The following is a 27,015-nucleotide window of genomic DNA, read 5'->3' on the forward strand; positions in this document are numbered from 1 at the left end:
TGTTGCAGCACTTGTTCTTCCATCTTATCATTGCACTTGGTTTCTTAAATACAAAAAAAATAATGTTTATTAGATGTCATGTTTATTAGATATGCATATGTTGGGGAAGCTACCTTAAAAACATTTTTACAAACTACTAATTCCTTCACACTGGAAGTAGTTGAATGACAGCAAAGCTATCAGAGAAATGTAGTTAGGTAAAGCTACCCAGAAGTGTATTAGTGTATTACTATACCAGCCATTTACAGTAGGCTATTATGTCATTTTTGCAGTTGATGGGAATATTCATGTTTATGAACTTGTTAGATATGTAGGCCACTCATTGATCCCTAAGTTGAATTTCCCCTGGGGATCAATAAAGTATCTATCTATCTATCTATCTATCTTAGTGATTTATCCCACAATGGCTGTCAGTTCTGTGGATCTCCTTATGCACATAAGAGATGCAATGCCATTAACTGCCCACCAGATGGAACTAAATAGCATTCATTGAAAGGCCTTATGATGGTGTATGATAACCCAGAGAGTAAAATGCTTGAAAATGACTATGAGGGTTTAGGAGGTGAAACGAGATGGGGCAAAATGGATGTCTGTGCAACTGAGGATTGTTGTAAGGAGCTCAGATTTTTCAGTGCAGCTGAATTGTTAAACACATTTTACAAGAACCAAGATACATTGTGTAATGTATATATACTATATATTTATAATAGTATGTTCAGTATGATTAGTTTTAATAGCAAGAGTTCAAACTTCAATTTAAGTTTGTATTTTATTGCACTTATAGTTGTTTCACCAACTGATAAAACTGACAAACAGCAAATGTGTATTTTATCAATTGAACTGTTGCACATCCAATGCAGTCCACCAGACAAAAACAGTTCAAACTTTTTACAAGGTAGGCTATGGCCGTATCCACCATATTGTCTTTGCTGTCTGTTCAGTGTTCTCATTTCTGCTGACATCAACAGTGATGTCACATAAGGAGGACTGGATACTGTTTTGCCTATGAGCTATTGCATTGATTGTTGCAATATTGCTATTGATCAGGGTATTGACTGAACCATAGAAGCCCCATTTTCATCCAACAAACATTCAGTCACTCACATTATTATTCTCTTGGAAATAATCAGCATCGTGTATCTATTATATATTACAAATATGTTGTTGCATATACCAATTTAATCTTTTTGGTCAGCACTTTGCCCATATTCTATATTTGCTAAAAACTGAGGCTCCTCTAACCCTTAGTGTTCCTTTTCTTATCTATGGGGCAGTGTAAACCTCCTCCACTTTGTCCTGGGAGAGATTACAGTCACAGCAGATGCTACCTTTGGATTAACCTTGCTGTCTGCCTGGGCTAAGCTATGCTTACCCCAACCCAAATGCATAAGTGTGCCTTAATTCAGTCATTCAGCATTTCAGTTGACTGGATGAAGTTGTGCATTTTATAAACTCAACACTTGATACATAGCAAACAACATACATTTACACTCAAGATAGGCTTATAATAGTATAGTTTTAATCATTCAGAATGACACAAGGTTGAGAATTAGGCTTAGTAGAATCTGAGTGATATTCTGGATACAATTCCTTAATATTAGCCTACTTGCAGCAGTCAGTTCAAATGGCCCTGTTGATGTGTTTGCATTTGTAAAAACAGTTGCCACTGTTACCCATGCACCTTCCACAACAGTACAATTAAATGTGTGTTAAAAGATGGATTCTGAAGTCAGCCAGAGCAACAGAGTGAGATGCTAAAAATAAAGTGTGTGAGTGTTTTGCATCTGACATGTTAAGAACTTTAAACTTTCTTGCTCTTGCCTGTGGCTGAGACTCGTGGAATGATAGGCTACATTGGCAGGTGAAATCAACCCATAAACAATTTAATAATAGAAAGAAGCAGCATCAAGACAGATTCAGACACCCATAACGCTGCATACAAATGACTTGACAAGAAGAGTTTGAAATAAAATAATAATAATAAATAGGCTATAATAATAATAATAATAATAATAATAATAATAATAATAATACAAATTATAATAATAATGATGATGAATTTGAAATGGCCACAGTCTACATAGGCCTAGGTCTACATTCAGAAATCTATTTCTATCTCTATAGAGTTAACAGTTATGTAAGGATAATGGACAACATGCATCGGTTCACAGAAATAAATGCACGGTCCAAAACGGCCCATGATCTGCAGCTAACAAATTGGATCTACTTCATAGGTGTGCAAATAACATACGGTCAATTACGTTCAAAAGAACGCAGGACACTGGGAAATTCAACTAAGCAGTGGACCTTTAATGAATATGTTGAAAGATATACCTGAGCCTTAATAAAAACTCAATATAGCTTATCAATCGTAAATCGGCTTAAATTAAGGAATGTTTTAACAGTAATTCGATGTTGGTAGGTGTTTAAGACCAAAGCTAACATCGTGTACATCAAAACAACAACAAAAGCATCAAGCAAAACTTAGGCCTACTGTACTGTACTGAAACTACTCAATGAGCTAGCAAACTTTTTTCAGGCTGACAGAATATTCCAAACTCATCAGGGTATAGATTGGGCTTTGTGTCTCTCTTAACATTTCTAAAAATATGTTTTCTTTATTACTACAATGTATAATTTCATTCTATCCATATTATTTGTCCTTGGGTGTTTTCCAATATCTGAGATGGGGTACATTTTATTTAATGAATATAATATATATTTCCGTTCTCCCCTGCGAGTCAATGGTTCGGTCAAGTGTGCATGTAAAGCATGCACCAGCCCAGTGCGAGTAGATGTAGGGCAAGCGAAATGATTGTGGCACAGTTCCCCGTGTGCGAGAGTGTACACACCGGGGTCCGGGGAATTTAACATCTTGAATATTTTGCCAAGATTTTTGTTATGCATTGTCGAAGTGAATTGGCAATTTACGTCAGCTCTGTGGGTAACGTTGTTTCTACAGAGATGTACTGCATGATCCTTGTGAGTAACTTACTTTAAACTAAATGATAAAGTAGCTAACATTAGTTAGAGGAAACATTATTAACTTACAGTAGCTAGCGAACGCAAACGAACTTGTTTCTAAAAATTAAAGACTAGCTAGTTGGTACAAATATATGCAGAACACGAAACAAGCCCTGGTAATATTGTTACACTCCTCAAAAGTCTGTTTATTGATGGCGTGTAACACGAAGAGATTTTTGTGGCGATGTTAGCTCGATTTGGAACACTTGTCTGAGACCAGAACTAGCCAGGAAAACATTTGAACAAACTCAAAAAGCTAGCCGAGTTGGCTATCCCAGCTAACAGCCATTGTTTGTCTTCAAGTTTATTTAACCAACTCAGATTTTCGTCTGGCAATGACACTCTTAGATAAGCAAATGAACATCGATTCTGGATCAGCTAAAAAGGTTAACATTAAATCTAACATTTGAGTTAACTGAAATTTGAATGTGTAGAAGCTAGAATGAATACAAGAACGGTCGAGGTAATGTTAATTTACTACAACATTAACCTTAAGTAAACCATGCACTTTTTCCTTTGGAATTTGTCTTCATTTTTCTTTTACGCTGGTTATTTGCAGAAGCATGCGATTTTAAGATCAACTAGCTTTAGAAGACCACATAATATGGCAAAAGTTTGTTTTTGAGTTGCCCCCCCCCCCCCCCCCCTTTTTCCATAGAATACACATTTTAATTTAATGGATTCTGAAAAGTATTAGGCATGTATCTAATGACATCGATTAACTGTTATAAAATGTAGTTTAGGCCATATGTCTTGATAGAATAAGTACAATGGCAACGACGGTGTTCTGGTTATCAGGGGGAAATTACCCACCTTTGTGATGGGGAAAGCTGCTGCGTCAAGGACAAAAGTCCCCACTTTGGTTTTAGTTAAGTAGTTCAGCCAGACGAGGCCCCCCATTCAGCGTTCACCTTGATACTGTAGTATCGGGTATGAACAGTAGGTTAATTAGACTACTGGTTTTAATTTGTGTGGACAGTATCTCAAAGTACACTAGTGCCAAATATGGACATAAACAGAGACATTTGCTAGTTTTCGTACAGATAGTTGCAGTACAGTAGAAGTTTCGATAGTTTGAACTATTGTCAAAAGTGCATCGGTCACGGTGTATAATTACAGAAGTGTCTTGTACTTCGGTAGGATTGATTCACACACCTTAGCATAGCTCGGTTCAATTACAACTGACCATTTACATAATGTGCATAAGTGATACACAATTGTGCATAACATGATGGTATGCATGCTGACTTTGGGAAATTGTCTTGCCAATCTGGTGTCTTTGTAATGAATTGATGACTGCCAATGAGATGTAGGCCATCATTTCTGCACAAGTTAGTTGGAGAAACTGTGCATTTATATTTTGCATAAGCTACCTGTGTGGGAATTTATTGATTTTTATGATCAGCTGTAGGTCGCAATACCCAAAACGCAGAGGGTAACTGAGAAGTTGATTAGATATCTTCTATATTATGTACATGGGCCCTGATGTTGCACAAACTATTTTGAGTTTGTGTTTAGTTAATCCCCTTCCTTGACCTTGTTCATGCTTAATATTTAGTAGGGTATGCTAGTTGTGAAAGCTGGTCTCAAGTGTAACAATTGTGATACTATTGTTTCTAAGCTGTAATACATTTTGTTGCTTCAGGAAGGTTTGAGAACTTGTACGTGGACGCCTGGGTGACAATGAAAATAGACTACACTGAGGAATCAGGCTACATATTCTATACATAATACACATTTCAACATTGTAATTTCCAGTTTGCTGCACTTTGAGATATGGGCACAGCATTCTCTGCTGACTTGACCTTGCATCTACACATTGTTTTACTATTTGAAGAAATGCTAAATCAACATTTTACATCCACAATGTGATGTCAATCACATTGAAAGAATGTCATGTTTATGAAGAAAGTACTAAGGTCCTCAGCTATTATGCTTCCCATCTTATACCTCACACCTAATTGCCCTTTGAGATTATTTGAAATTGTCTTGCACTTCTTTCTCCATCTTTCACCCTTTGTTACATACTTGTGGCTGTGGTGGCACAGCCTTCGGTTTCGTGCAAAAGCTTCTTATTGCCTGGTAACAATTTAACAGGCCGTCTGTTGGCGTGCAAGCAATCCCAAATGGAACAAGGGTTTGCTGGAACAAAAGTCACATGCTGTTAAAGGACTTTGTCTGCAGCACAACATGCATGTCCTTATGCCCTGTTATACAGTGGTGGATGCATGGACTGGGTGAACATGGCCTGCCTCTAAATCAGCACTTCCCTCTGAAAAAGTAAGGCCTCTCCCTTGACAAGCTGGTTTAAGAGGAGCAGGCCGGCTGGGCCTTTGTGTTTATGGTAAGTGGCTGGGGCAGCTGCCTACTTGTGAATCCACTGGTGAACTATCCCCCACCCTATGCTCGCATACTGCCGGCTCTGTGGTTTCAAAGCCCTCAAGACTCAAAGTGTTTTTTGAAAACCCTCAAACCCTTTGCGCTGCCATCTGCATATCGATGGGTATTCAAATAATTGTTCTTGTCTTTAAACACCAGTACAAGTTTGTCTAGGACTATCCATTTTGAGGGTGTGCTAAAACACTCAACCTCTGGTTGTAGTCACCATCCTGATTGTTTGCTTCATGTTATTGCCACAGTATTGGCAGACTTCACCTGATTTCCTGACTATTTAACCACAGGTTACATTGATTTTGTAAACTTTAGTAGTCTTGCCATTAGGCTAATACTTGGATGTGGTACCTATACATGGGTATTTATGCTATCCAATATACCACACTGTTTGTCTACATGAAAAAACTGTCATACTAGCTCTGACTGACATAGATTACCCATAAGCTGGTGTTAACAGAGAAAACCATTCCTTTTTTTTATAGAACTTGCATTTCGTATAAATATTCTGCTATTTGAATATCAGAAAACAATGTCAGCCTTTGTTTGATAGAGGTTTAGATCGGCCCTTCGTTGGTTGTAGCCTAGGCCTGCATAGGTTTGGTCAATACACTGTCATACATAAATGAAGTGAAATGATGGTGACTGACAGCCATAGGGTACAATACCTTTTAACTAATTAATTTGTACCTCCAGACTGTTTTAACCATTGTGCCACAAGCCTCTCTAACTCTCATGTGCATAGTTAGCAAATAGGCTGAGGTGGCCAGATATGCATGTTTTTTCTTGTGATTGGCCAATCTGAGATTGATGCCAGCTGATGTGAAGACAGTGGTTGAAGGGACACTTTATGCCCTACAGTACAGCAGCAGGATTGGTTCGGGAAAATAAATAGGCATGCATGATTGGACAGCAGAGCATCAACGGCACAAAAGTCCTTGCAATGTCAGCTATTTCAGCAAGAAGTTTTCTGTGTTTTAAAGTAAGAGAATTCCTCTACATTTAGGCTAGCACAATCACTTGGTCTAAAAATATGAATTGATTAGATTTTGGTGGTCAAAAGCCAAAAGTCAAGGTCACTGTGACTTTAATTTGCTGAAGATTTTGTTCAAGCATTCACTAGGACTCAAAGATTATCTGATTAGAATTGGTTGGTTAAAGGAAAAAGGTCACTTTAGCCTCAAGTTCTTGACTCGCAAGTGAGCACTATATATCAGGAACGCCTCAAGGACAATTCTTAAAATTCACCCCAAATGTTCACATGGACTCACTCAAGAATGAACTGATTGGATTTTGGTGGTCAAAGGCCAAGGTCACTGTGACCTCATAGAATTGTAGGTAGGATTGAAATGAAACTTGTTTGCTGAGGCATATAGTCATGGGATGAGAATTCAGTTTAATTGGCTCATTGTAGACATTGGTTCATTGTGTTTGTAGACATTTTCTTAAGAAAAATGAAATTGCTCTTCAGCATTGACATATCCTTGGAGATGAGATACTGTACCTTGATCAAACGGATCTTGTTGACCTAAAAACTTGTGTATCTTGATACTTTTTACAATGTAGCAACATTGGGTGCATTTGTTATTCAAGTTGTTGAGCACCTCTTCTTCCAGAAACTGATACAAGTGTGAGAGTGGAGAGGAACTGCCAAGGTTGCCCATTCATCTGCATTGAACAGATTTCAGTGCTCTAGTTCTGCTGGGTCTTGCTCCCATCAATAGCATGATCTTGTTGGTGTGTAGCATAACATGGCATGTGGACAAATCAGAGGGAGAGGATTTCAGGCTTGATCATTAGCATCACGCGGTGCATGATATGGTAGCTGCACACCCTTAATCCTATCAGCAGTGGCAATGGTTTGGCCTACAGTAAATCTTGCTTATTAGCTCTCCAGTGTTGGCTTTGTGCTCTGTCTCAACTGAGAATGAGACCCTGTATTGTAGCATCCATCTACAGGTCATAGGCTAGTGACTCCTTTGGGAATTGAATGATTTTATGAGGTCATGTGGGTGAACAGCATTGGGCAGGTGTGTGCCCGGTGAAGCTTTATACCACAGGGCTCAGCTGTGTGTTAGACAAAACTTTCTTGGTGGTCCGGTGCTCCTGAAGTTAGGAAGTGACGATTAGACTTTTCTAAAGCACTCCACAGTGTAGTCAAAGCAGCCTTATCACTTCACTGTGCGTCTACATCGGTTAAAAGTAGATAAGTTACTAATGCCTTGGAAAAGGTTTTCTTCCTGTTTTCTTTGCTTGACGTCTGCTCTTCAATATGGAACTGTTGGACTAGTCATCCCAGTTTCCAGTGAATGATTCTTATCGCCACACCTATTTATATTTCAGTTAACTACACGCCACCATGGCCTTCATTTAACTATGAAGGCCATGGTGGCGTGTAGTTAGCTGAAATATAATGGGGGGGATTACTGGTAAGTGGTGTTGATGTAGCTTCATGTAGCCTAGCCTAGCAGCCTGAATGGTTTCTTGTCTTCGGTATGATGTTTGATCATCCAAAAGGTCAGATTTCCATACTAACCCTAGCTCTGGAGGTTGCAATACAAGAGGGAATTGGGAAAGGTTAAAGAGTGGACACATCTGCTGTAATTGGCAGATTGCAAGTTTTGGGCCATGAATACACAGGAAGAGAACGAGCACTCTGTCTGCGCAGAATTTAGTGCTGTTGTAACCTACAATATCAGTGTTTTTTTTTTTTCTTTTTTCTAGAATTGTGTTTTCTTCTGTCCTTTCCTGTGTCTGTGTGTCAGTGTGTCTGTGTGTATGTGTATGTGTGCTCACAGTGTGTGCGTGCGTGCGTGTACACACTGATTACTGAAAGGGTTCTGTGTATATGCTGCCAGACAAAAGGAGGGAGAGTGGAGAAGAATTCCTCAGGCGGTGGGGAGGTCAGACTCTGGGCACTGCAGCCACACTTCCCCCGCTGTCCCGGCGGCTTGCCTCCTGCTCTCTGGGTCAAACAAAAGAAAGCCTAAAGCCCTTGTCTTATCTCCACAGACTCCTGCAGAGCCCTGAAGAACATTTCAGAGGAACTTGACAGAAACATTTGCATTGATGGACATCTAGTGTGTGCCTGTATCTCAGTGCCTCCATTAAAGATGGGCTCTGATGGGTCAGCTCTGCACTGGATCGGACTGTGGCAAAGATGTGTGTTGTCATGGTGATTATTCAAGCTAAAACACTGGAAAAGAAGGGAGCTGATGATGTAACATCCAAAGATTCAAACTTCGAGCTGGTAAGCTTTGTTTAAATATTTTAAATAGGAACCTCTAATCACTGTTGTAAAGTTTAGGAAGGAAAGTTACATCCTCATTTCTGTTTTGATAGAGAGGACATTTAAGCTGTAAATAAGGTATTGTAAAAGTGTCAAATTGTTATCAGAAAGGGTTTGTCATCGAAATAGTCTTCAGTCCAGTTATTTCCTCTGTAAAGAAACTCTGTGGCTTTTACCCTGGACCAGGCTAGCATGACTCATGAGAACAGAATGAAAACTGAATGACAAAAATTTCCCCGCAAATCTGACCAGTGCTTGTCTCACATTATCTGGGTTAAAGTCATTCGAGAGTTCCTCTTAAACGTGAGCTTCAGATAAGACTGAATGTCTTTGCCAGTAGAGTTTCCTCAGCTTGTTTGGTGAAGGCCCCGAACCCCCCTCCCCTCTCTCTAGCATCTGGCTTGCTAGCTCGTTGACATGCACAGACAGCTGATTTGTTTGTGGTCTACATGACCCATCTCTGCTGGCATGGCTGCTGCTGTTGGTGGGGAGGAGGGGAGTGATCGGTTTCCTGCCTCATTGTGAATTGTACAGAACTGACGTTTGCCTGAAGGGTTGCTGTGTGTCTGTGTTTGTCCAAGTGTAGTGTTGAGGAGGCACACTTCCTTTTGTTGTTTCTTTACAGTGTGAGCCAGTGACCATGAGCCAGGGGGCAGCTCTCTTCTCCTGTGGAATCATGGGTAAGTACTTGTCTGAAGAGGTGGGTGGTTGGCACACCTGACAGATCTTTCTTTACCTAAATGTTGCATAGAAAAGGCTTCAGGGAAAGGGGGACATTAATATGATACTTTCTGCCCTTTTAATGCTAACCCTAGCCTGACTAGCTTTGAGTTTTCTGGACCACAATGAACTGTAAGGAGTGGTTGAGTTGACTGAGAATTCCAGTTCCTCAACAAAGTTGCTCTTATCAGAAAGACATGCCCAAGTTACAATCTCTTAAAATAGAAATGACGTGGATCAAGTTTTGGTAATATGGAGGGAAATATGCTACTGCTCAGATCTCTACAGGCTCACCCTCACTTTCATTTGGGTTTGGTAGCAGTGTCCCCAACTTGAGATATTCAACCCTCAATGAATGCACTTAATGTGGAATGGCAGCACCAGGCTAGCCTCAACCAATGAAAAGTTATGTAATTTAACCAGTTTTTTTCTGGCACTAAGGTTTTTATTCTGGTATGCATCTCCTACATGCTCACCTTTTAACCTTTCCATGAGTATTGCAATATCTGTTATCTGTTTTGCCATTTTACTTACTTTAACTTCAGTGTAGCTGTGACCGCAAAATTATCTGTCCAGTAGATGATTAAAAAATCTTCCAGGTGAAAATGTTTTTCTTGTTTACGGTCTTCCTGTTCTCTTTGTTCACTTTTCATGCTGTCTCTCTCGTCATCCCATCTTGATTCGACTCAGTTGATTCTCCTTTTCTCCTTCCTTTACTATGTAATTAAAGGCTATTGAAATGTTCCCTGAACAGCTTGTGAGGCTGTTGGCTGTGTTGAAAGGCAGCTGTTGTCTGTAGAGGGCCAGACTTTGTTGCGCTTTGTACTCCTTTCCTGAAAAGACTGAAATAAGAGTCTTGTATTCTTCAGACATAGATTTGTTTACCTTCAGAAAAAGACCCCAATGCTTTGCTTGCGTGTCTTGCAGCTGGATGTTACTTGACGTTTTGTTGACAAGGTTTTGTTCATGCTACTTCTGTCTTTTAAGCCTACGTTTTTAGATCTCAGGTTCATTAGGGTCTCAAAGTTAAAGCTTTTAGATTTAAAGCTTTCTATACTTGCATAAGCAGATGATGCCCTGTAGCCAGACAATGAGAGAATTGAGAGAGAAATGGTGCATTTGTGCAGTCATGAGCCAAGAACTTTTCCTAACCTTACATAGTAGCCACTCACTGTTGGGCCAAAGTCAGGTGAATTAAGGCATATGGAGGCTAATGGCTTCCCCATTGTCACCTCTTGTGCCTCTGCGAGGCTTCCTCAGGGCTATTGTCCCCGGGTTTCTGGCCTCACCTTTATCCTTTGGCCAGCCTGTTCTAAGTAGTGCTTGAGGTGGTGTCAAGGTGGAAGGCGGGATTAACTGAGTCAGGTAAGGGTGATTCAGTGCCAAAACAAGTTAGATAACTAGTCACTAACGCTATGTCAAAGCCTGCATTGCTAGCAATTAACCAATAAAATGGCCAACACACATAAGCAAGGTTCTGCTTAAAGGAACACGGCAACATTTTGGGAAGTAAGCTTATTTGCCATCTAACCCAGAGTTAGATAAGAGGATACATTCCCTTCTCTTCTCTGTGCAATAACCCAATCTGACACCATTAGCCTAGCTTAGCATAATTCACTGGAAGTTGGTTAGAGCAGTTAGCCTTTAGCTCCCTTTTAGCTAACAAAGTGTGAGTGAGAACAACCAAAATTATAGCCGCAATCGGTCATGACTGGCCCAAGCACGTGTGGCTCCGCGACCCGTACCATTTCGGAAACCAACAATGCACTCACATGTGGTGCAAGTGTCGAAGCATATATCTGATATGTGTGCAATTTGCTTTTGCAAGTTTTATACATTGGAAACACTTTCTCACTTCCTGACGTTTTACACTGTGACAATGATACTCACTAGGTGACACTTCACCAAATATGAAGGTTGCAATGATGTTCCTCTTTGTGTCTGTGTATGTTTTGACTAGTGACATCAATTAGAACATTTGTGTGTGTGTGTATGTGTGTGTGTGTGTGCGCGCGTGCGTGTGTGTGTTCATGCATGTGTGTGCGTGTGCAGATCTTTCCTATGTTAAAGGGATATTCCACCATTTGGGGAATTACACTCATTTTCCACCTCCCCTTGAGTTAAGCAATTGATTTTAACCTTTCTCCAGTTCATCCAGCCGTTCTCCGATTATTATCGCTATTATTATCGTTATTATTATTATCGTTATTATTATTGGGAAGCAAATGTATGGATTTTCATGGTACTTCATAAGCTGCGATCAATGTAATCAAGATATAGTAGAACATATTTGTGCTGGTTTTAAAAAATGGCACTTGTTGTCTTCCACTCAACCAATTAATGCCATCCATCATCACTCGAAGCACCACCCAGTAGTTTCAGGGCCACACAGAATTACTCCCGAGAACTATACTTAAAGAGGTCCTGCGGTCAGAACACACACAAAAGTGTGGGCTGCCCTGAAGCATCCCTGCAGTGAAAAACAGCCTTCTGTAGGAGCTAGTAATTCCTGCTTTTTTTGTCTGACCACTGCTTGACACCAGCTGAATGAAGACCAGCTTGATCCTTACATTGTGATACGTAATTGACAAAGGAGTTTGTTCATCTTATCAGGCCATCGTTAAAAAAACAGGTTAAAATATGTATTGCAAATGTAATTGAAGTCATTAATGTTCAATCATTTCATCCTTTTTTTCTTCCCCTGTGTGTGTGTGTGTGCTCTCAGAGTCAAGCAGGTGGTGTGAGATGGGCAGGGGCTGTGGCATCCAGCAGCGGCCAGTGGGCTCCAGCCTGGAGAGCCTGTGGGACGCCCTTCCTGAGAGCTGCCAGAGCCTGACCGCTACCCCCTGGGGCACCTCCGGCACCATCAGCAACCTGCTCCAGGATCTGAGTCTGAGCGAAAGTAGCCCTGCGCACGCGCTCTCTACCGCCCCGCCCAGCAAGCGCCAGTGTCGCTCCCTCTCCTGCTCCGACGAGCTGGCCGCTGGCTGCCGCTCTCCGTGGCGACCCCAGGGCTCGCGCGTCTGGACGGCGGTGGAGAAGCGGCGCTGTCACAGCGGCGGCAGTGTGGCCCAGAGGACTGGGCACTCGGGCGCGGCGGCTGGAGCCTCGTCCAGCTTCCCTGGGATGCAGCGCAGCTCCAGCTTCAGCCTGCCCACACGCTCCAATGGCCTGGAGCTGCCCTGCTTCGGCGGCAGCCTCGCCTTTCCCTCGGCCTTCACGGGCCTCCTGGCCTCCCCCACCTCCCCGTCCTCCTCCTCCTCCTCGCCCTCCAAGCCACCCTGCCCACTCTACCTCTCTCACGAGCAGATCTGCCTCCCAGAGCCCCAGGGCCGCGTCGAGGCCTGCTCCTCCTCAGACTCCACCCCGGAGTTGGGCCGCCGCAGCGGGCAGAGTGGCCTGGCACGCAGCCGCTCCCAACCCTGCGTTCTGAATGACAAGAAGATTGGAGTCAAGCGCCGCCGGCCAGCCGACTCTCACAAGCAGAGGCCCTCTCTGGACCTGGCCAAGATGACGCAGGTGAGAATCTCGGGCTCGATGCCCTCTTCTTACATGGGGTGGGGATGTAGTATATACTGATGGAGTGGCCTTGTTGTGGCGCACGTTAATTGAGAGGGCCTGGCAGAGAGTTGAACAAGCAGACCAAATAAGCCATGTTTGAAACAGATCAGCTAACTCTATATACTTACTCGGTATGGCTCTGTCCCTGAATTTGTACAGCTAAGGCTTGACCCAAAATTGTTTTTTTTTTTTGGTTTTCAGTCAGCTTATTTTACCTCTGTGTTCCTCACTTCCTTGTCCTTGGCTGAACCAAGTTCAGATTAGGCTGCCCCTGTTAGAAGGCCATGTTTCATTCCCCCTCCTTTCTTTTGTAGTGTGCAAGTCAAATCTCCTGTGCAGATACTGCCAACTAACAGTGTGTAACTGTCTCAGATAACACCTGTTCCCAAATTGAAGCTGCTCTCTCCAGCTGGTTAACCTACTTTACTGTGTCTTCAGTGTGTGCCATTCGCACCATTTTAGGCCCTGTGTCCATAGCAAGGCTGAGTGCGTCTTGCAGCCTGTTGTCAGTTTGGCTTACTGTCTGTTTGGCCGAAGACTCCGTTTGCTCCTCTGTTCTCGCCACGCTCCAGGAGCTCCTAATGAGGGATGAGACGTTCTGGGTCACTGAGCAGAGTCTCCCCCCAAAATGGATTTAACAGCCCCAAACTCCTGCTGCTCTGCCCATATCATGGCTGTGCTGGACCATGCTGAGGCTACCATTTCATCTCTCACTGTAGAATCATACACACGCACAGCATGCTAACGCTACTTTTGTTACCCATCGCTTACTGTGACGCACGTGTTTTCACACAGATCCCTTCTATGTAGCATTTTTCTGATTGTGTACACACACACACACACACACACACACACACATACACACACACACACACACACACACACATACAGATATAGCGGCGCTGGAAGGAAAAGTAGAGTAGGAACACGAGGCACTCCTCAGATGTGGAGCTTGGCAACAGGCGAGAGGAAACAGATGGTGCGTTGAGGCAGCCCGCGTGTGAGACGTGTCTGTCTGGTGTGGCAGCCCAGGCCAGTGTTGTCCGACTCTCTTTGACCGGCCGCCGCTGGCACATAACCGCTCTTTTCTGCAGCCTTCAAAAGGTGTTTGCATACAAGTACATGTATCTAATCGCCTCACTGGCCCTGACTGATTCTCCCTTTTGGCTTCCTCTGTGAAAAAAGGGCAGGCCTTGTGTTTTTGTTTCCCAATTCAAAGCCAGCTTGCCTTGTGAACTCTGAGCAGCAGCGCCCCACTCCCTTTCCCCTCTCCTTTGCTCTCCCCAGGCTGATTCCCTCTTATTTCTTTGAAAGCCATGTTTCATTACAGCTGATGGCGATCTGGCCCATGGCTTAATTCCTCGAAAATACACAGATTTTCCTCCCCCCCCCCCCCCACCCACCCACAGGAGTGGGAGAAATGAAGGTTTTTCCCTTGGCTCTGGTCAGCAGGTGGCGGTTTAGAGCACAACCCCTCCGAGCGGGGAGCTTGGAAATAATCATGTGCAGCTGTGCATTTGAGTTTCCAAATGTGCGCCAGTGTTGGAGTCCCCTATGGCTTCAACCCATCAGCTCCATGGACAGAATGTACCTCTTTGGAAAGGTCCACTGAGTGTTGTTTGTGCTGGCACACCACAGATGCCTAGCTGGGATGGGAACTCCTGCACATTAACCTAGAGGGCCTGGCAGAGAGGCTGCTATAAACCCAGCAACTGGGTCAGGTCAATAATTATTGCAGCCATAAGCATGGTAGTGTATAACTTTTTTATTGTTGACAGGACACAGCAGTTGTTTTTATCATTGTTGTGACTGAAGGACGGGCATAGCTGAGCAAGAGCAAGGATTTTAAAACTTCCTTTTGAAGAGACATTTCTAAAAACTTTAACTTTAATAATACTCTTCCTGTGAACAATGCACCTCTTTGAAAGCTGTTGTTGATAATGTTGATGATGATATTATTATTATTATTATTATTATTATTAATACAATCTTTACCAGCTTCATCTCCGTTTCACATGCACTCCAGAACATGGCATGCACGTCACATTGCCAAACACACACCCTTTACTGGCAGCCATGCTCTCACGCAATACCGTAATTTTGTGCTCCCAGCAATCAGAGCTATAAACAGAGCTGGCCATGGCCCACGCTAGGAAGTCACCCAGAGTTCAGTGGTGTCTTAACAAACAGTCTGCGGCGACTCAGAACACCTACACTTTGAAACGCTCCAGCCCCTAGCGAGACGGCCACTGCCAAGCTCGCGTACACAAAAGCATTCCAGTGGCACGGCAACAATGCGTTCCCGCTGCAGGACTTCTGAGGTCTCTCTCGTGTGGGGCTGACGCTTTTCCTGCTGATTGTTCGGCTACCTGTGTGTGTGTGTGTGTGTGCGTGTGCGTGTGCGTGTGCGTGTGTGAGCTCTTCTTGTGGCGCTGCCTCTGCTTTGTGCTGGGGCACTGGGCTGGAATGTTGTCCTGCTTGAGATCCAAATATAATTGGTCTAAATATGACACCTTTTTATCTCTTCCCCCATGCCTGTTCTTTCCCATGAAATAAAAAAGATGTGTATGTCAGTGTCTGTATTGGCAATCAGCCGGAATTTGTTTGAAGCTACCCACACACTGCATCACATTTCCGATATGCTTCCCTTGTCCAATCCCTAGACTATGTTGCACTAGAATTATGAGCTGATAATGGTTCTCATACCAGTTCTTTCTCAGGTGTTGTTGCAGTGATTAACTGTACAACTAAGGCTTGACCCAAAATACAGGTTTTTAAAAATAAAACTGCTTATTTTACCTCTGTGTTCATCACTCATAATGGTTCTCATACCAGTTCTTTCTCAGGTGTTGCAGTGATTTACCTTTTAAATGGTCATTTTTGTGATTTGGGTAGATCTTGGCACCGTTTAATGATCAGTTTTATTTAATCATTGTTAGACGACTGTCACACTTTTAGGCTAATGTGAGGGATGAGTATGAGGGACTTGTCTCTGCCAGCTGGACCAAGTGCATCTGAACTTAACTGGGTCTTATTCAGATGAACCAGGATGGATCTCAGCGTCTTCATTCTGTATGTTGAGTGGGATGGCTTATTGTCTAGGAGGAAGGTTGTGCTGGTGTGGTGTGGATGGTGAGAGCCAGTCCAGTTAGTCAGCAAGTGGTAAAGCTCAGATGTACAGCTCCGTACCACCCTTGCTTTCATTTCCATGGTGCCTATGAAGTTACTAAGTTATACAAATGGCAAACCAAATATGGTAGTAATACCAGATGGTGGAGGTCTCTGCAGATTCCCACACCTAATGGGCCAGCAGGGCTGAGCAAATAGTGAGGGAAATATTTGGTAGTGCCAAACCATACAGAGGGGCCTCTTTGACGTGGGGCTGCTCAGAATGTGGCCCCGGCCAGCCGCTACCCGAGGGAGGGAGAGAGAGGCCTAATACAGATCACCAGTTTTCACTTCTCTCCCTTCCCCCCCCCCCCCCCCTGCTCATTCACAGGCCTCTCCTGTCGGTCTGTCGCCCTGCTGCGTGCGTGTGTTGTGTGTGTGTCTCTCTCTCTCTCTCTCTCTCTCTCTCTCTCTCTCTCTCTCTCTCTCTCTCTCTCTCTCTCTCTCTTTCTTTCCTTCTCTCTCTCTCTTTCTCTCTCTCTCTTTCTCTCTCTCTCTATCTTTCTTTCCTTCTCTCTCTCTCTCTCTCTTTCTCTCTCTCTCTCTCTCTTTCTTTCCTTCTTTCTCTCTCTTTCTCTCTCTCTCTCTCTCTCTCTCTCTCTCTCTCTCTCTCTCTCTCTTTCTTTCCTTCTTTCTCTCTCTTTCTCTCTCTCTCTTTCTCTCTCTCTCTCTCTCAGCCTCAGCGTGTCTGAGGAGGGCTTAGAGTGCCAAGCTGTGTGCGAGACCCCTCTTTGCATTATTACATAACAGGCGCACAATGTGCGTGTGTTTTATCAGTGGGGGCAGAGCCCCCCCCCCAATCCCCCCCGCTCCTTACTCTATAGAGCCTCGAGTGGCAGTTGTTCTGTCCATGCTGTCCTGGCTAATCTGCAGGGGCCCTCTCCATTCTCCGTGGCCACGGCGTGGCTCACGCCAGCTGCTGTATGCTGGGGCCCCCAGGCAGGCAGGCAGGCAGGCGGGCACGCTGCAGTGCGCTGTGGGAATGGGGCTGCACATTTCACACAGCAGCCCAGATGTATGCGCTCATTGTTCTGCACTGGGGGAGTGCAAGGCCAGGGCCGTGGCTGGCTGATGTCAGTTATCCAAGCCGTGTGTGTGTGAGAAAGTGAGTCCAAGTTCACATACTCCAAACTTAAGTCCCCCAGCAGTTGTCTCAAACAACTGTAGATATCTGAACACATCTGACCTTCCCCCTTTTGTCCTGCCCGTGTAACCCCAGGGTCCTGGTCAAGCGGCGGAGAGGCAGGAGCACCATTGTGGTGGCTGTATGTAAATGAGTGATTAATGAGATGCTCCCGGCTCCGCCACGCTGCATCATGCGCTCCGCTCCGCCTGGCAGGACAGTCCAGCCCGCTGGGGTGGCACACCGCCGCCCCACATTGTGCTCAAATGAAGCACGGGGCACATTGTTCTGGACAACGTCTCAAACAACGAGAGCGGGAAGAAAATACTACCAAGCAAATGTTTTGTTCCCATGGCAACTTGGCCTTGGGTTTTGTCATTAAAGGAAATCCATACCCTAAAAGGAAAGGTTATTTCTTATGGGGGTGTCATGATTCACTGTTTTGTTACAGTTTTGCTTTACTACATTGTCTTATAGTTGTGTGTTCTGTGTCGTCATTAAGTAGCTCACTGTGTGATGATTTGAGTGGAGAGTTTAAAGACTCCCAGCGCTCAGATTTGTTGATTTACTGTATGTTTATCTTGGACATTACTGAAAGGCCTTTCAAACGTTGTAATTCCCATGTATATTGCATAGTGACTATGACTAGAAATGCTAGTTTCGAATAGAATCATCAAACAAAATGAGTGTTTCACAGTGATTAGCGATTAGCCAAGTTTTGTAGGGTGGGGTTGTGTATTATGTTTGAGGTCAGTCCTCATACTAGAGGTTCGGACAAGAAACCACTCTCTCAGCTGTTCCTCATATAGGCTGTGGGTTTTGTAGAAGGAGGAAGGCGCCTTACCACTTAAACCAACTGGAGCTCTACGTTCTCTCCAGGGGATTTTGCACTTGAAGGGAATATTTTGTATTCATATTTTATGTGAATGGTTTAATGATTCAAGTCTTTATGACTTGAAGACTGTATAGTTCTTATGGTCATTTGTGATTGTGTACCCATGTGTACCCTGTGTGTGTGTCTTTGGTCTGTATGCAGTGTATCCATTGTTTATGCCTTTTGCCCATCACCAAGGTGTGAATGTTTGTAGAACAGCATGTGTCCAAGCCTCTGAAGGACTTCCCAGGAAAGGGGGTAGTTTTAATTAAAAGATAATAGAAGCTGACCAGACCTGATGAAGGCCTAATCCTCATCCTCCCTTTCTATTGCATATTCAAACTGGGTTGGACCTAGAGGTCACTCCTTCTTTGTGTGTAACTTTAAATATGGTCTCTGTTAGTCAGAGAAGAAGTTACTTTTCTCCCTTGAGGGGCACTAGGCCCCTCATTGAAAAGAATAAAGCCTGGATTCTGACTTGCATCGTCCTGATTGAGTCTCAAGAGAAATATGGTAGTAAAAAATATACTATCACACTTCAGTGTTACAGTATGCATGGAAACTTTCAGTCTTGAGACGGAGTCATAGAAGAATTTGACTCTTGAAATAGCCCCTAATAGTTTCTGTATAACATTATTGGAAATGTACATAAATACATACCATACTGACCTGTGTCTTTTCTCTTTTCTTTGCAGAAACTTCGGAACTTCCACAGCCTGAGCTGCCCTGGGATCACTGGGGAGGACGCGAGCCCTGTCCCGCCCACGCTGAGCAGTAGCCACCAGTACGAGACCGCCTTCGCCTCGGTGGGCGACCAGGGCGAGGAACCTCGCTGCCGCTCAGAGGGGCAGTGCCATGCGGAGGATGACTCCTCTGCTGACGACCAGGACGCAGACCCACCTGGCTGTGGGCACCTGAACTCAGGGACGACCAATGGGAAGGAGCGTGAGCCCTTGTGGGCGGGGTTGTGCGAGAGTAGGCGCGATGTATATCAGCTGGGTGGAGAGTTGGACATTGAGCAAATTGAGAGGAACTGACAAGGCGGAGTGACGGACTCATGATGTTCTACTTTGACCAAGAGGGACCTTGGACAGTCGAAGACTCATTGGCATGAGTTCTTGGGGCAGTGGGGACTTCAACACTTGAATGTGCAGGACTTGACTTGACGTTGGGGTAGTAAACTGCATTAGCCAGGGCCCAGGGGGTTAACTGTGTTCTTGCCCTGGCTGTGTGACTTCTAGGGACCAGGTGCTTGCTTTACTCTACTCATATGGGGACAGGAGAAGGGAGGTGGCTGAGTATGGGATATGTAGGCCCATTTATGTAAAGGCTGGTCATGTGTGTGTGTGTGTGTGTGTGTGTGTGTGGGCAAGAGAGAGAGGGAGTGTGTGTGTGTGTGTGTGGGGGTGTGTGTGAGTGTGTGTTGCTGAAGACCCCTCCAGCAGTCATGGCCAGGAGAAGCTTTCCAGGGATTCTTCTAAAATGTGTCTCGTTTTTATGGGGGGTCCACAAAGACTTGAGCTCATTTTATCTGGCTGTCCCCAATGTTTCCAGCAGTGAGGGTGTTCTCAAGTGATGGGAAGTGCACACAGGAGAATATTTCCTAAATCAGAAAGTTAAGCAAAACCCACCACACCCACTGGCCCTTCAGCAGTAAAGTGGTTTCTTCCTTTATGAGTGTGTGTGTGTGTGTGTCCGTGTCCGTGTGTGTGTGTGTGTGTGTGTGTGTCTCCGTGTGCACACTCTGGCGGCCTCCTTTAGCCTGAACAGCTTGCATACTGGGTGTGGAGAGAATGAGGTTTATATGACGATTCCTCCAGAAGTATGCAGGCAGATGATGAGCTGTTTGGAGAAATCTGTTGACATAGCACTGAGATTGTTTGTTTGATGTGATTGTCAAAAATAAGATGCATGTAGGCATCTAAGCATACACACAGGCATACACACAAACATATTTGTGTGCAAAATAAATGGGCTTCACATTTCACCAGTAATATCAGGCTGTCTTTTATCATTCACCTCCACTGTTGGAACAAGCTAATAGAGTTTTATTTTATTTTCTAAATACAGTTTATAACATCAAAAGTAAAGTGTACATATATATTGTTACATAATAAACACCATTGTAAATGTGTTTGTAAAACTGCCTGTTTTGTATGTTTAGTTTGGGCAGTCAGATGAAGGGGGAAGTGGTTACAAATATTGATTTGGCCTAGATCTGGACCGGGTTTCCTGAAAGCATAGTAAGCCTGGTCGTAAAGTCCCTCTTAAGGTTTGCCGACTGTTTCCCGAAACCATCGTAGCTTAAGAGCGTTGTGAAAACCCTCGTAGGCTAGATCTACGAGTGATCAGAGTTCTCGTTACTGGCTAAGAGCGTCTTAACAGGTACTGAGGTCACCAGCAGGACATACAGGGGAATTAACACTAAGAATATAATTATCCAACCTGCGTTCCCATTCTTTATTTACTTGTGATGAATCAGATTTTAGCATGCAAAATAGCATAGGCCTACATTTAATGGTCATAATAATGTGATTAAAAGCCTACACATTTCCTCACTTTCTTACTCGACCTCTTTGTGACACCCCAAAACATTATTGCACAGGCAGCACACACAGTAGGAATCTCACAAGTAGGCCTAGCAAAGAGCGGGCATGACCGATATACCGCAATTAATGGGTTCTCTGACCTTTGGGGTTGAAGGGGATTTATGCACACACCAAACTCTGCAGAAAATCTGAAAGACGTTTGGTAAGATTGTTTGAGATTATTCCTTACACCAAGATGGTTGGCCATTTTTCTACGAAGACCTACGAAAATTCTTTTAGTCCTGTGAAATTCTTTTAGTCTGGTTTTAAGATTATTTGTTTAGCCTTAGCACCAAGCTTGACATTCTTGGTGTGTTCCGCTTCAGTGTCCGTTTCAACAGGGATGACCGGTAAGTACGCCAAATGTGAACGCTTCCTATTTAGAGGGAGAGCAGCTTCACAGAAGAGAACTTCTGACGGCAAATTTGAGGAAAAGTTGGTAAACCACCCTTCTTACCTAATTTGAGGGTGCTGATTCTGAATATTTTGTTTACCAAGCTCAATTCTGAGTTCTAAGCCGCATAATCAGCATTTTAACATAAAATAGCGATTATTTTTGCTTATTTTTCCCTAAATTGGGTTGATTTCAAAAGTAATCACTAAAACCAAATAAAAGTGTTGTCTAAATACATGTTTGAGCATTAAAGAAGCCATACTATAGTTTATTAACATATTTAATGGGAACATGATTACAGTTAACATGTAATAAACTCGGAAATTCTAATCAAAACACAACCATATTTTTATTGCTAACATAGTGAGTCACTCGTGGTGTTTAATGCATTTCATCACAATAACAAATTGCACAGATAACCTTCAACTCAGAATATATCCTACAGTACATATGAATTTAGATAGTGAGAATAAGCCTAATGCAGAACTGCATCTACCGTCAGCAACAACCGACAAGTAAAAACATTTTACTTCTAGTAATTTTGGTATGTGTGCTTGCGTCCATGCTAGAGCTTGATAATGTGCTCTTCTAATATGCCATTGAGCAGCACCACTTGTTGGTGGTAGAGCCTCCGATCCTCGACATCTAGAAAACAGAGTGGCTCTGGCATAGTGTTGTCACGATACCAAAAGTATGACTTTGATACAATACCTGCCATAAATATCTTGATACTCGATACTGAAGCGATATCCAAACCCCAAAAATATCTGGAAAAGAAAGGACGCAGGCCTCCTCCAAGTGTATTGAGTCATTTGTGTTGAATTTGGTGCACTTTTGGTCAATTCTGGGTTTCAAACTTCTAAACTTCCTACATAATTATTATTTTTGTAGTCAGTAAAATAGTAGTTTGTGTGTGATTAAGTCCTTTATTGTTTGTTATAGCTCATTTATATTGTGTGATGTTTTGACAATAAATTACCTTTAAATAGCCAAAGTAGGCTAGATCAAGGTCAGTGTTCAAATTACTGCATGCAAATCACTTAATGCTATGCAGAAGAGCCTAATCTTTAGGCCATCAGATGTAGGCTACCCTAGGCCTTCCTGTGTTTATGGGATTTCTTTGACAGTTGCAAAGGGAAAAAAGTGAAGATAGTCTCCCAGTGTAATTTAATAAGTACGTTTCAACCACTCTTTGGGTCTTAATCAGATAGGCCTACACCATTATTACATTAAATTACATTTGGCTGACGCATTTTTAATCAAAGCGACTAACAACATGGTAACAGTTAAGTTTTAAAGCAATTCTCTCAACAATTTTAGGACAATTTAAAAACGGTAGAGTACAGTAAGAATAAGTGCATCAGTGAGTGCTGTTTTTAAACAGTTGAGTGTCAGTTCAAGATGGGTGGTAAGTGCTAGGATCAGCAAGACTTGTTGTAAGTGGTGCTATGAGAGGATATGTTCTCTAAAGAGATGGGTCTTCAGGAGTTTTTTGAAAATGGAGAGGGATGACCCTGTCCTTGTAGGAAATGGCAGTGTGTTCCACCAACGAGGAACAACAGATGAGAAAAGTTTGGATTGGCCTGAGCGTATCTGTTGCAATATCTGTGTGCATTCCTACATTAGGTCTATTTCTTTGATAGTCAACATCATTTGCTACCACATAACAAATACCAAATAACAATACAAAAGTTTCTTACAAACTTTCCTGCATACTTCTTAAATGTGCTGTCAGATGGGTGCCCTAAAGACATAACTAGATCTTGAGCATCTATTACCAGTGTTGAATGAGCAGTTTTTGCAGTGATCACTACTGGACATTCCACATTGCTAGACAGCACTTGAGTAAGGATGACTTATTTCCACTTCACAAATAACCATCGCTATCTGCAATAGCTACAGTACAGGGACATTAATCAGTTCATAGCTGAGGATTTGTCCTAGGTCCACTTCCCTTTCAGCATCATATGCAGTAATGATGCACTGGAGAATGTTTCTTTTTGTTGCATTATAAAGGATATCTTGTCTAAATTTGTTGCAAATAATGCAATCTCTATAGCACTCTTCAGCAACCCTCAAACATGCACACTCTTCCATTTTTTTGCATGGCTGGGATTTGAATGATAGGAAAGAGCACCAGTGAGATGTTGTAACTAGGCAAGCACAGTCGCCTTTACAGTAAAAAAAAATACAGTGTAAATCCTCTGTAAAGACTGACAACTGTTCATAATAGTTAGTGACAAAATACTTTCTACTTACTAAAATACTTACCTACTATTCTATCAATTTATTATCAAGGAATCTATTTTGCTTCTAAACGTCAAACTGAATTTTAGCTATTATTTCAATTTATATTTTATTTTTAGCTTATTTTCATTTGCAACTTGAGGGTCATTGGGGTAATTCCTGTCCTGTCCCACAACATATCTGATACATAAAGAGTATATTAATGCCTTACTTTTTGCAATTCCTATGATATCTGATGGCAAAACCAAAAAGTATGTGAATTATGCTAATTAGCAAGCTTAAAACTCAAAATTGAGCTTGGTAAACAAAATATTTGAATTCAGCACCCTCAAATTGTGTGAAATAGCCCCTTTACCGACTTCTCCTCAAATTTGCCAACAGGACTTTTTCTGAACGTTTGTTAGCTATCTGCTCTCCCTCTAATTTGTCCTTTTTCCTCAGTATAGTTTCAGATTTTTCTGTACTTCTCAAACTTGGTTGATCTATTGTTCCTGATGGAGAGACATTTGATTGTTCACTTGACTTTAAATAATGCAAGATGTCCCTTCTCACATCTCTCTCTGTTCACTAGAGAACAAAAGGGCTTTCTCTCGTTAGCAGCACCCAGGCGGGAGCTAGCCTGAATGTGGGCCATGTGTCAGGCCTGCTGCCTGCTCTCCCTTTCTCTCTCCTCGTTGCTCCACCCCAACCCCCCCGTCTGACTCCGTCTGGCCCTCTCCATTGCTAACACCCCTCTGTGTGTCTAGGTCTCCTAAACCCTCTGCTGCTCTTTTCAACCCTCATGCGTCTTCCTTGGATCCACTTGAAGGTGGAGCATTTATCAGTGTGACTCAGGGCTGCTGCATATCGTTGGGCCTGGCGTGCCACTGTGTCAGTCATGAGTCCTTTGTGAGTGCGTCTGCAGGGCATGCTGGGGCCTGATGAGCGCGGCACAGCAGGCGTGGGGAATGAACACAGGAGGAAGGGCGCCGCCGGTGTGGTGAGCCGACTCGGCCGAGGCGTAGGGCTCCATGAAGGTCTGTCTGTCTTGGCAGTTAGGACAGAATGTTTCATGTAAACAGAAAGCGCTAGACCTAAAGCTTCACTGACACACTTTCAGTTTGCTGGGCCGGCAGTTTCAGATTTAGCATGTGCTTTTTTTGCGTTCTATGATCAGACTGAATTGGAAGTCCCACTGAGGAATTTAGCAAAAGCCACATTAAGTTGAAACTGCTGCTGTGGAGCCCGCACTCCTCTCACCAGTGCACGCCGCACACTAGGCCCCGATTCCTCGATCGTGTTGTGTGGTGTGTGGTGTGTGGTGTGTGGTGGTGGGCTGGAGTGCTGCTGGAGTTTGCCTTCCATCTCTGTGGTGAACACATGCAGTCTCAGGCTTTCCACTGAAATCCAACTCTCAAGGTCTTTCTTGTGAGCCACTCGTTCCCTTGGCGACCAGACTTGCAGGACACACACACACACACACGGAGGTCTGGCTCGAGGAGATGGGAGTCTTTTGTAGATGAAAGAGGGTGCCATATGGTCAGTGCTATGCCAAGGTCAGTGGGAAGACGTGCTGGAGTTGGAGGAGTCAGTGAGTCTATCATTTAACATTTATGATGAATTTAAGGCCATAACGCTTAGTCATTTGGGCATGGCATGACTCTGATTAGCTGAGGAATGGTTTGGTTGTGTGTTTGTTTTCAGTTTAAATAGTTCTCGGCCCTGCCTTCATTTTCCTCGAGTTGGAGAATGATCAGTCTGAAAAATCTCAATGTTACATTGTTAGAACTGGCGCCAACTTGATAATGAATATGAGAAAATGTCATGAAAATCGAGTCCAGACGTAGCCCAACTCATTCTGTGTAGCTTCAGTTTGAGAACATGTTTTTTTTTTTGTCCGAAGCTACAGCTGTTTGGAGCTGCGCAGGGCTGGAAGCTACTGGAGAGCTGAATGGGGTGTGCATGTGCATGTGCATGTGCTCGGCGAGTGCTTTGTGCAGCGTGGTGGCGGTGGCTCTGCACCGAGGGGATTTGCAGGGCTGCTGGGTGGGAACCTGACACCACTGTGGGAACGGCACTCTGCTGAGCGACAGGGACACAATCTCAGGCTGCCTCTCAGTGCAGCAGTGGCTGGAGTTACACTCTCTGCAGTGCGATCGGGTTCTCTCCACACTTGCTTTGCCAGGGGTCGAGCCTCTCTCTTACTTGGGGAGGGAAAAGAGTTGGCGCTGGACTGGCTGGGTTATGATTGTGCTATACTCTTGTTGGTGTTGATTCAGTGTTTATAGTTCTGGCCTTAGTCAGATTTTCTGTGGACATTTGTGGCTGACACAGTCTTGCTAAACCGATTCCAAGGGACAGGGCCCCATAGAACATGATGATCATGATTGGGATGGGGATGGCCCAATATTATATTCATTTACAGGCCCAACGTTGGCCGCAGTCCTGGCTCATAGTGCCTGCTCATCAAGTTCTGGATAAGAAGCAAAGAATGTCATTCCAGAGATCACACTGCCAAAAACAAGTTGAAATGTTTCTTTGAGTGTGTGTGTTCTGGACTATCTCTGAACTTGGAAATGATGCACAACTTCATCCACAGCTGGGTGGGTGTGGGATGCATTGACATTGTGCTGCAGAACAATTGTATGTTGTGCCAGGTGAGAGAGAGAGAGAGAGAGAATTGGAGAGAGAGAGAGAGAGAGAGAGATGAGCTGAGCTGAGCTGAGCTGGAGGGGAAAACACTCAGTCAGGGTCACAGAAAAATGAGAAGCAAGGTCACGGGCTGCCGTTCAACAATAGCAGAAATGTGACAGTGGTGACAGGCTCCCACTTAAAGTTGTGTTGCTATTAGTTACCTCTGCTATGTCAGCTGCAGGTTTCTGGGCTGCTGTCTGGTTAGGTGACCCTCTGGTTTCCTGCTCCACAGGAAGACGGGGCCATCTGCACAAGACCAAGGCCACAACTTGGCCACCAGTGAGGCAGGTGGGTCACAGAACCCAGCGTGGGCGTGTGTGGTGTGTGGATTTGGCCAGGAGCATGTGTGCAGGATGTGTTGTTAAGGGGTGGGGTGGGGGGCTGGGGGTCTGTATAGGGTGGGATGGTTGGTGCCATGACGTGCTCTATAAACACAGGAGCATGTCTGTGAACACCCCTCTTATGAGACGCGTGTTACAACGTCCTGCCAGCTTCCACAGGTGCCAGTCATCCAGTAAACATGTCTGTGTGTGAGAGAAGAAGACAACCAACTCATCAAAACTGACACTTCAGCACATCTGAAGTAGTAACATACAGTCTCGTGATAACTGTGGAGTTGAATGACCGCTTTTTCACCTGTAGAAAAGGCCTCAGTAGGAAACTGTACACCATGTACAGTATTACTGCTGAGTATTGATTTTACAGACGTGTTTTTCATGGGAAGGGGATAGCATTGGATAGGTTTCAACCATTACGTTCAACGAAAAAAGCCACACACATGACCCATGTTTACACTGTCAAGGAATCAGTACTTGGCAACATATAGAACGAAAACATCTTTGTTTACAACTAAAGCCCCTTCACCAGCCAGTGGTAAACGTCTTTCCACAATCCACTAACAGTGAGGCCTCTATAATAACAGCCTGTGCTTTACAGTGATGTCTTTTTAGCGTCATCTTCAAT

At 43.7% G+C, this 27,015-nt stretch overlaps 1 protein-coding gene across 1 annotated transcript; it reads left to right on the forward strand.

The window, feature by feature from the left end:
• The first annotated feature begins 2,813 nt into the window (after positions 1 to 2,813).
• Positions 2,814 to 20,293, forward strand: fam53b (family with sequence similarity 53 member B). Its single transcript, XM_076298686.1, has 5 exons — positions 2,814 to 2,982; positions 8,428 to 8,665; positions 9,330 to 9,384; positions 12,150 to 12,943; positions 18,846 to 20,293. The coding sequence occupies exons 2-5, from the start codon at positions 8,576 to 8,578 to the stop codon at positions 19,185 to 19,187; spliced, it is 1,281 nt and encodes a 426-aa protein (XP_076154801.1). The 5' UTR covers positions 2,814 to 2,982; positions 8,428 to 8,575; the 3' UTR covers positions 19,188 to 20,293.
• The last annotated feature ends 6,722 nt before the right edge of the window (positions 20,294 to 27,015 follow it).

Source organism: Alosa pseudoharengus, unplaced genomic scaffold, assembly GCF_046254945.1.
Source record: "Alosa pseudoharengus isolate Yale_2024_CS ecotype anadromous, Long Island Sound unplaced genomic scaffold, YU_APseudo_1.1 YU_APseudo_1.1_scf_21, whole genome shotgun sequence".
In the NCBI taxonomy this organism is placed as follows: Eukaryota; Metazoa; Chordata; class Actinopteri; order Clupeiformes; family Clupeidae; genus Alosa; species Alosa pseudoharengus.

Coding starts and splice junctions, on each gene's coding strand:
- fam53b (XM_076298686.1), top strand. CDS start 8,576: ATGTGTGTTGTCATGGTGATTATTCAAGCTAAAACACTGGAAAAGAAG. Junction 8,666..9,329: donor AAGATTCAAACTTCGAGCTG/GTAAGCTTTGTT, acceptor GTTTCTTTACAG/TGTGAGCCAGTGACCATGAG. Junction 9,385..12,149: donor CTTCTCCTGTGGAATCATGG/GTAAGTACTTGT, acceptor GTGTGCTCTCAG/AGTCAAGCAGGTGGTGTGAG.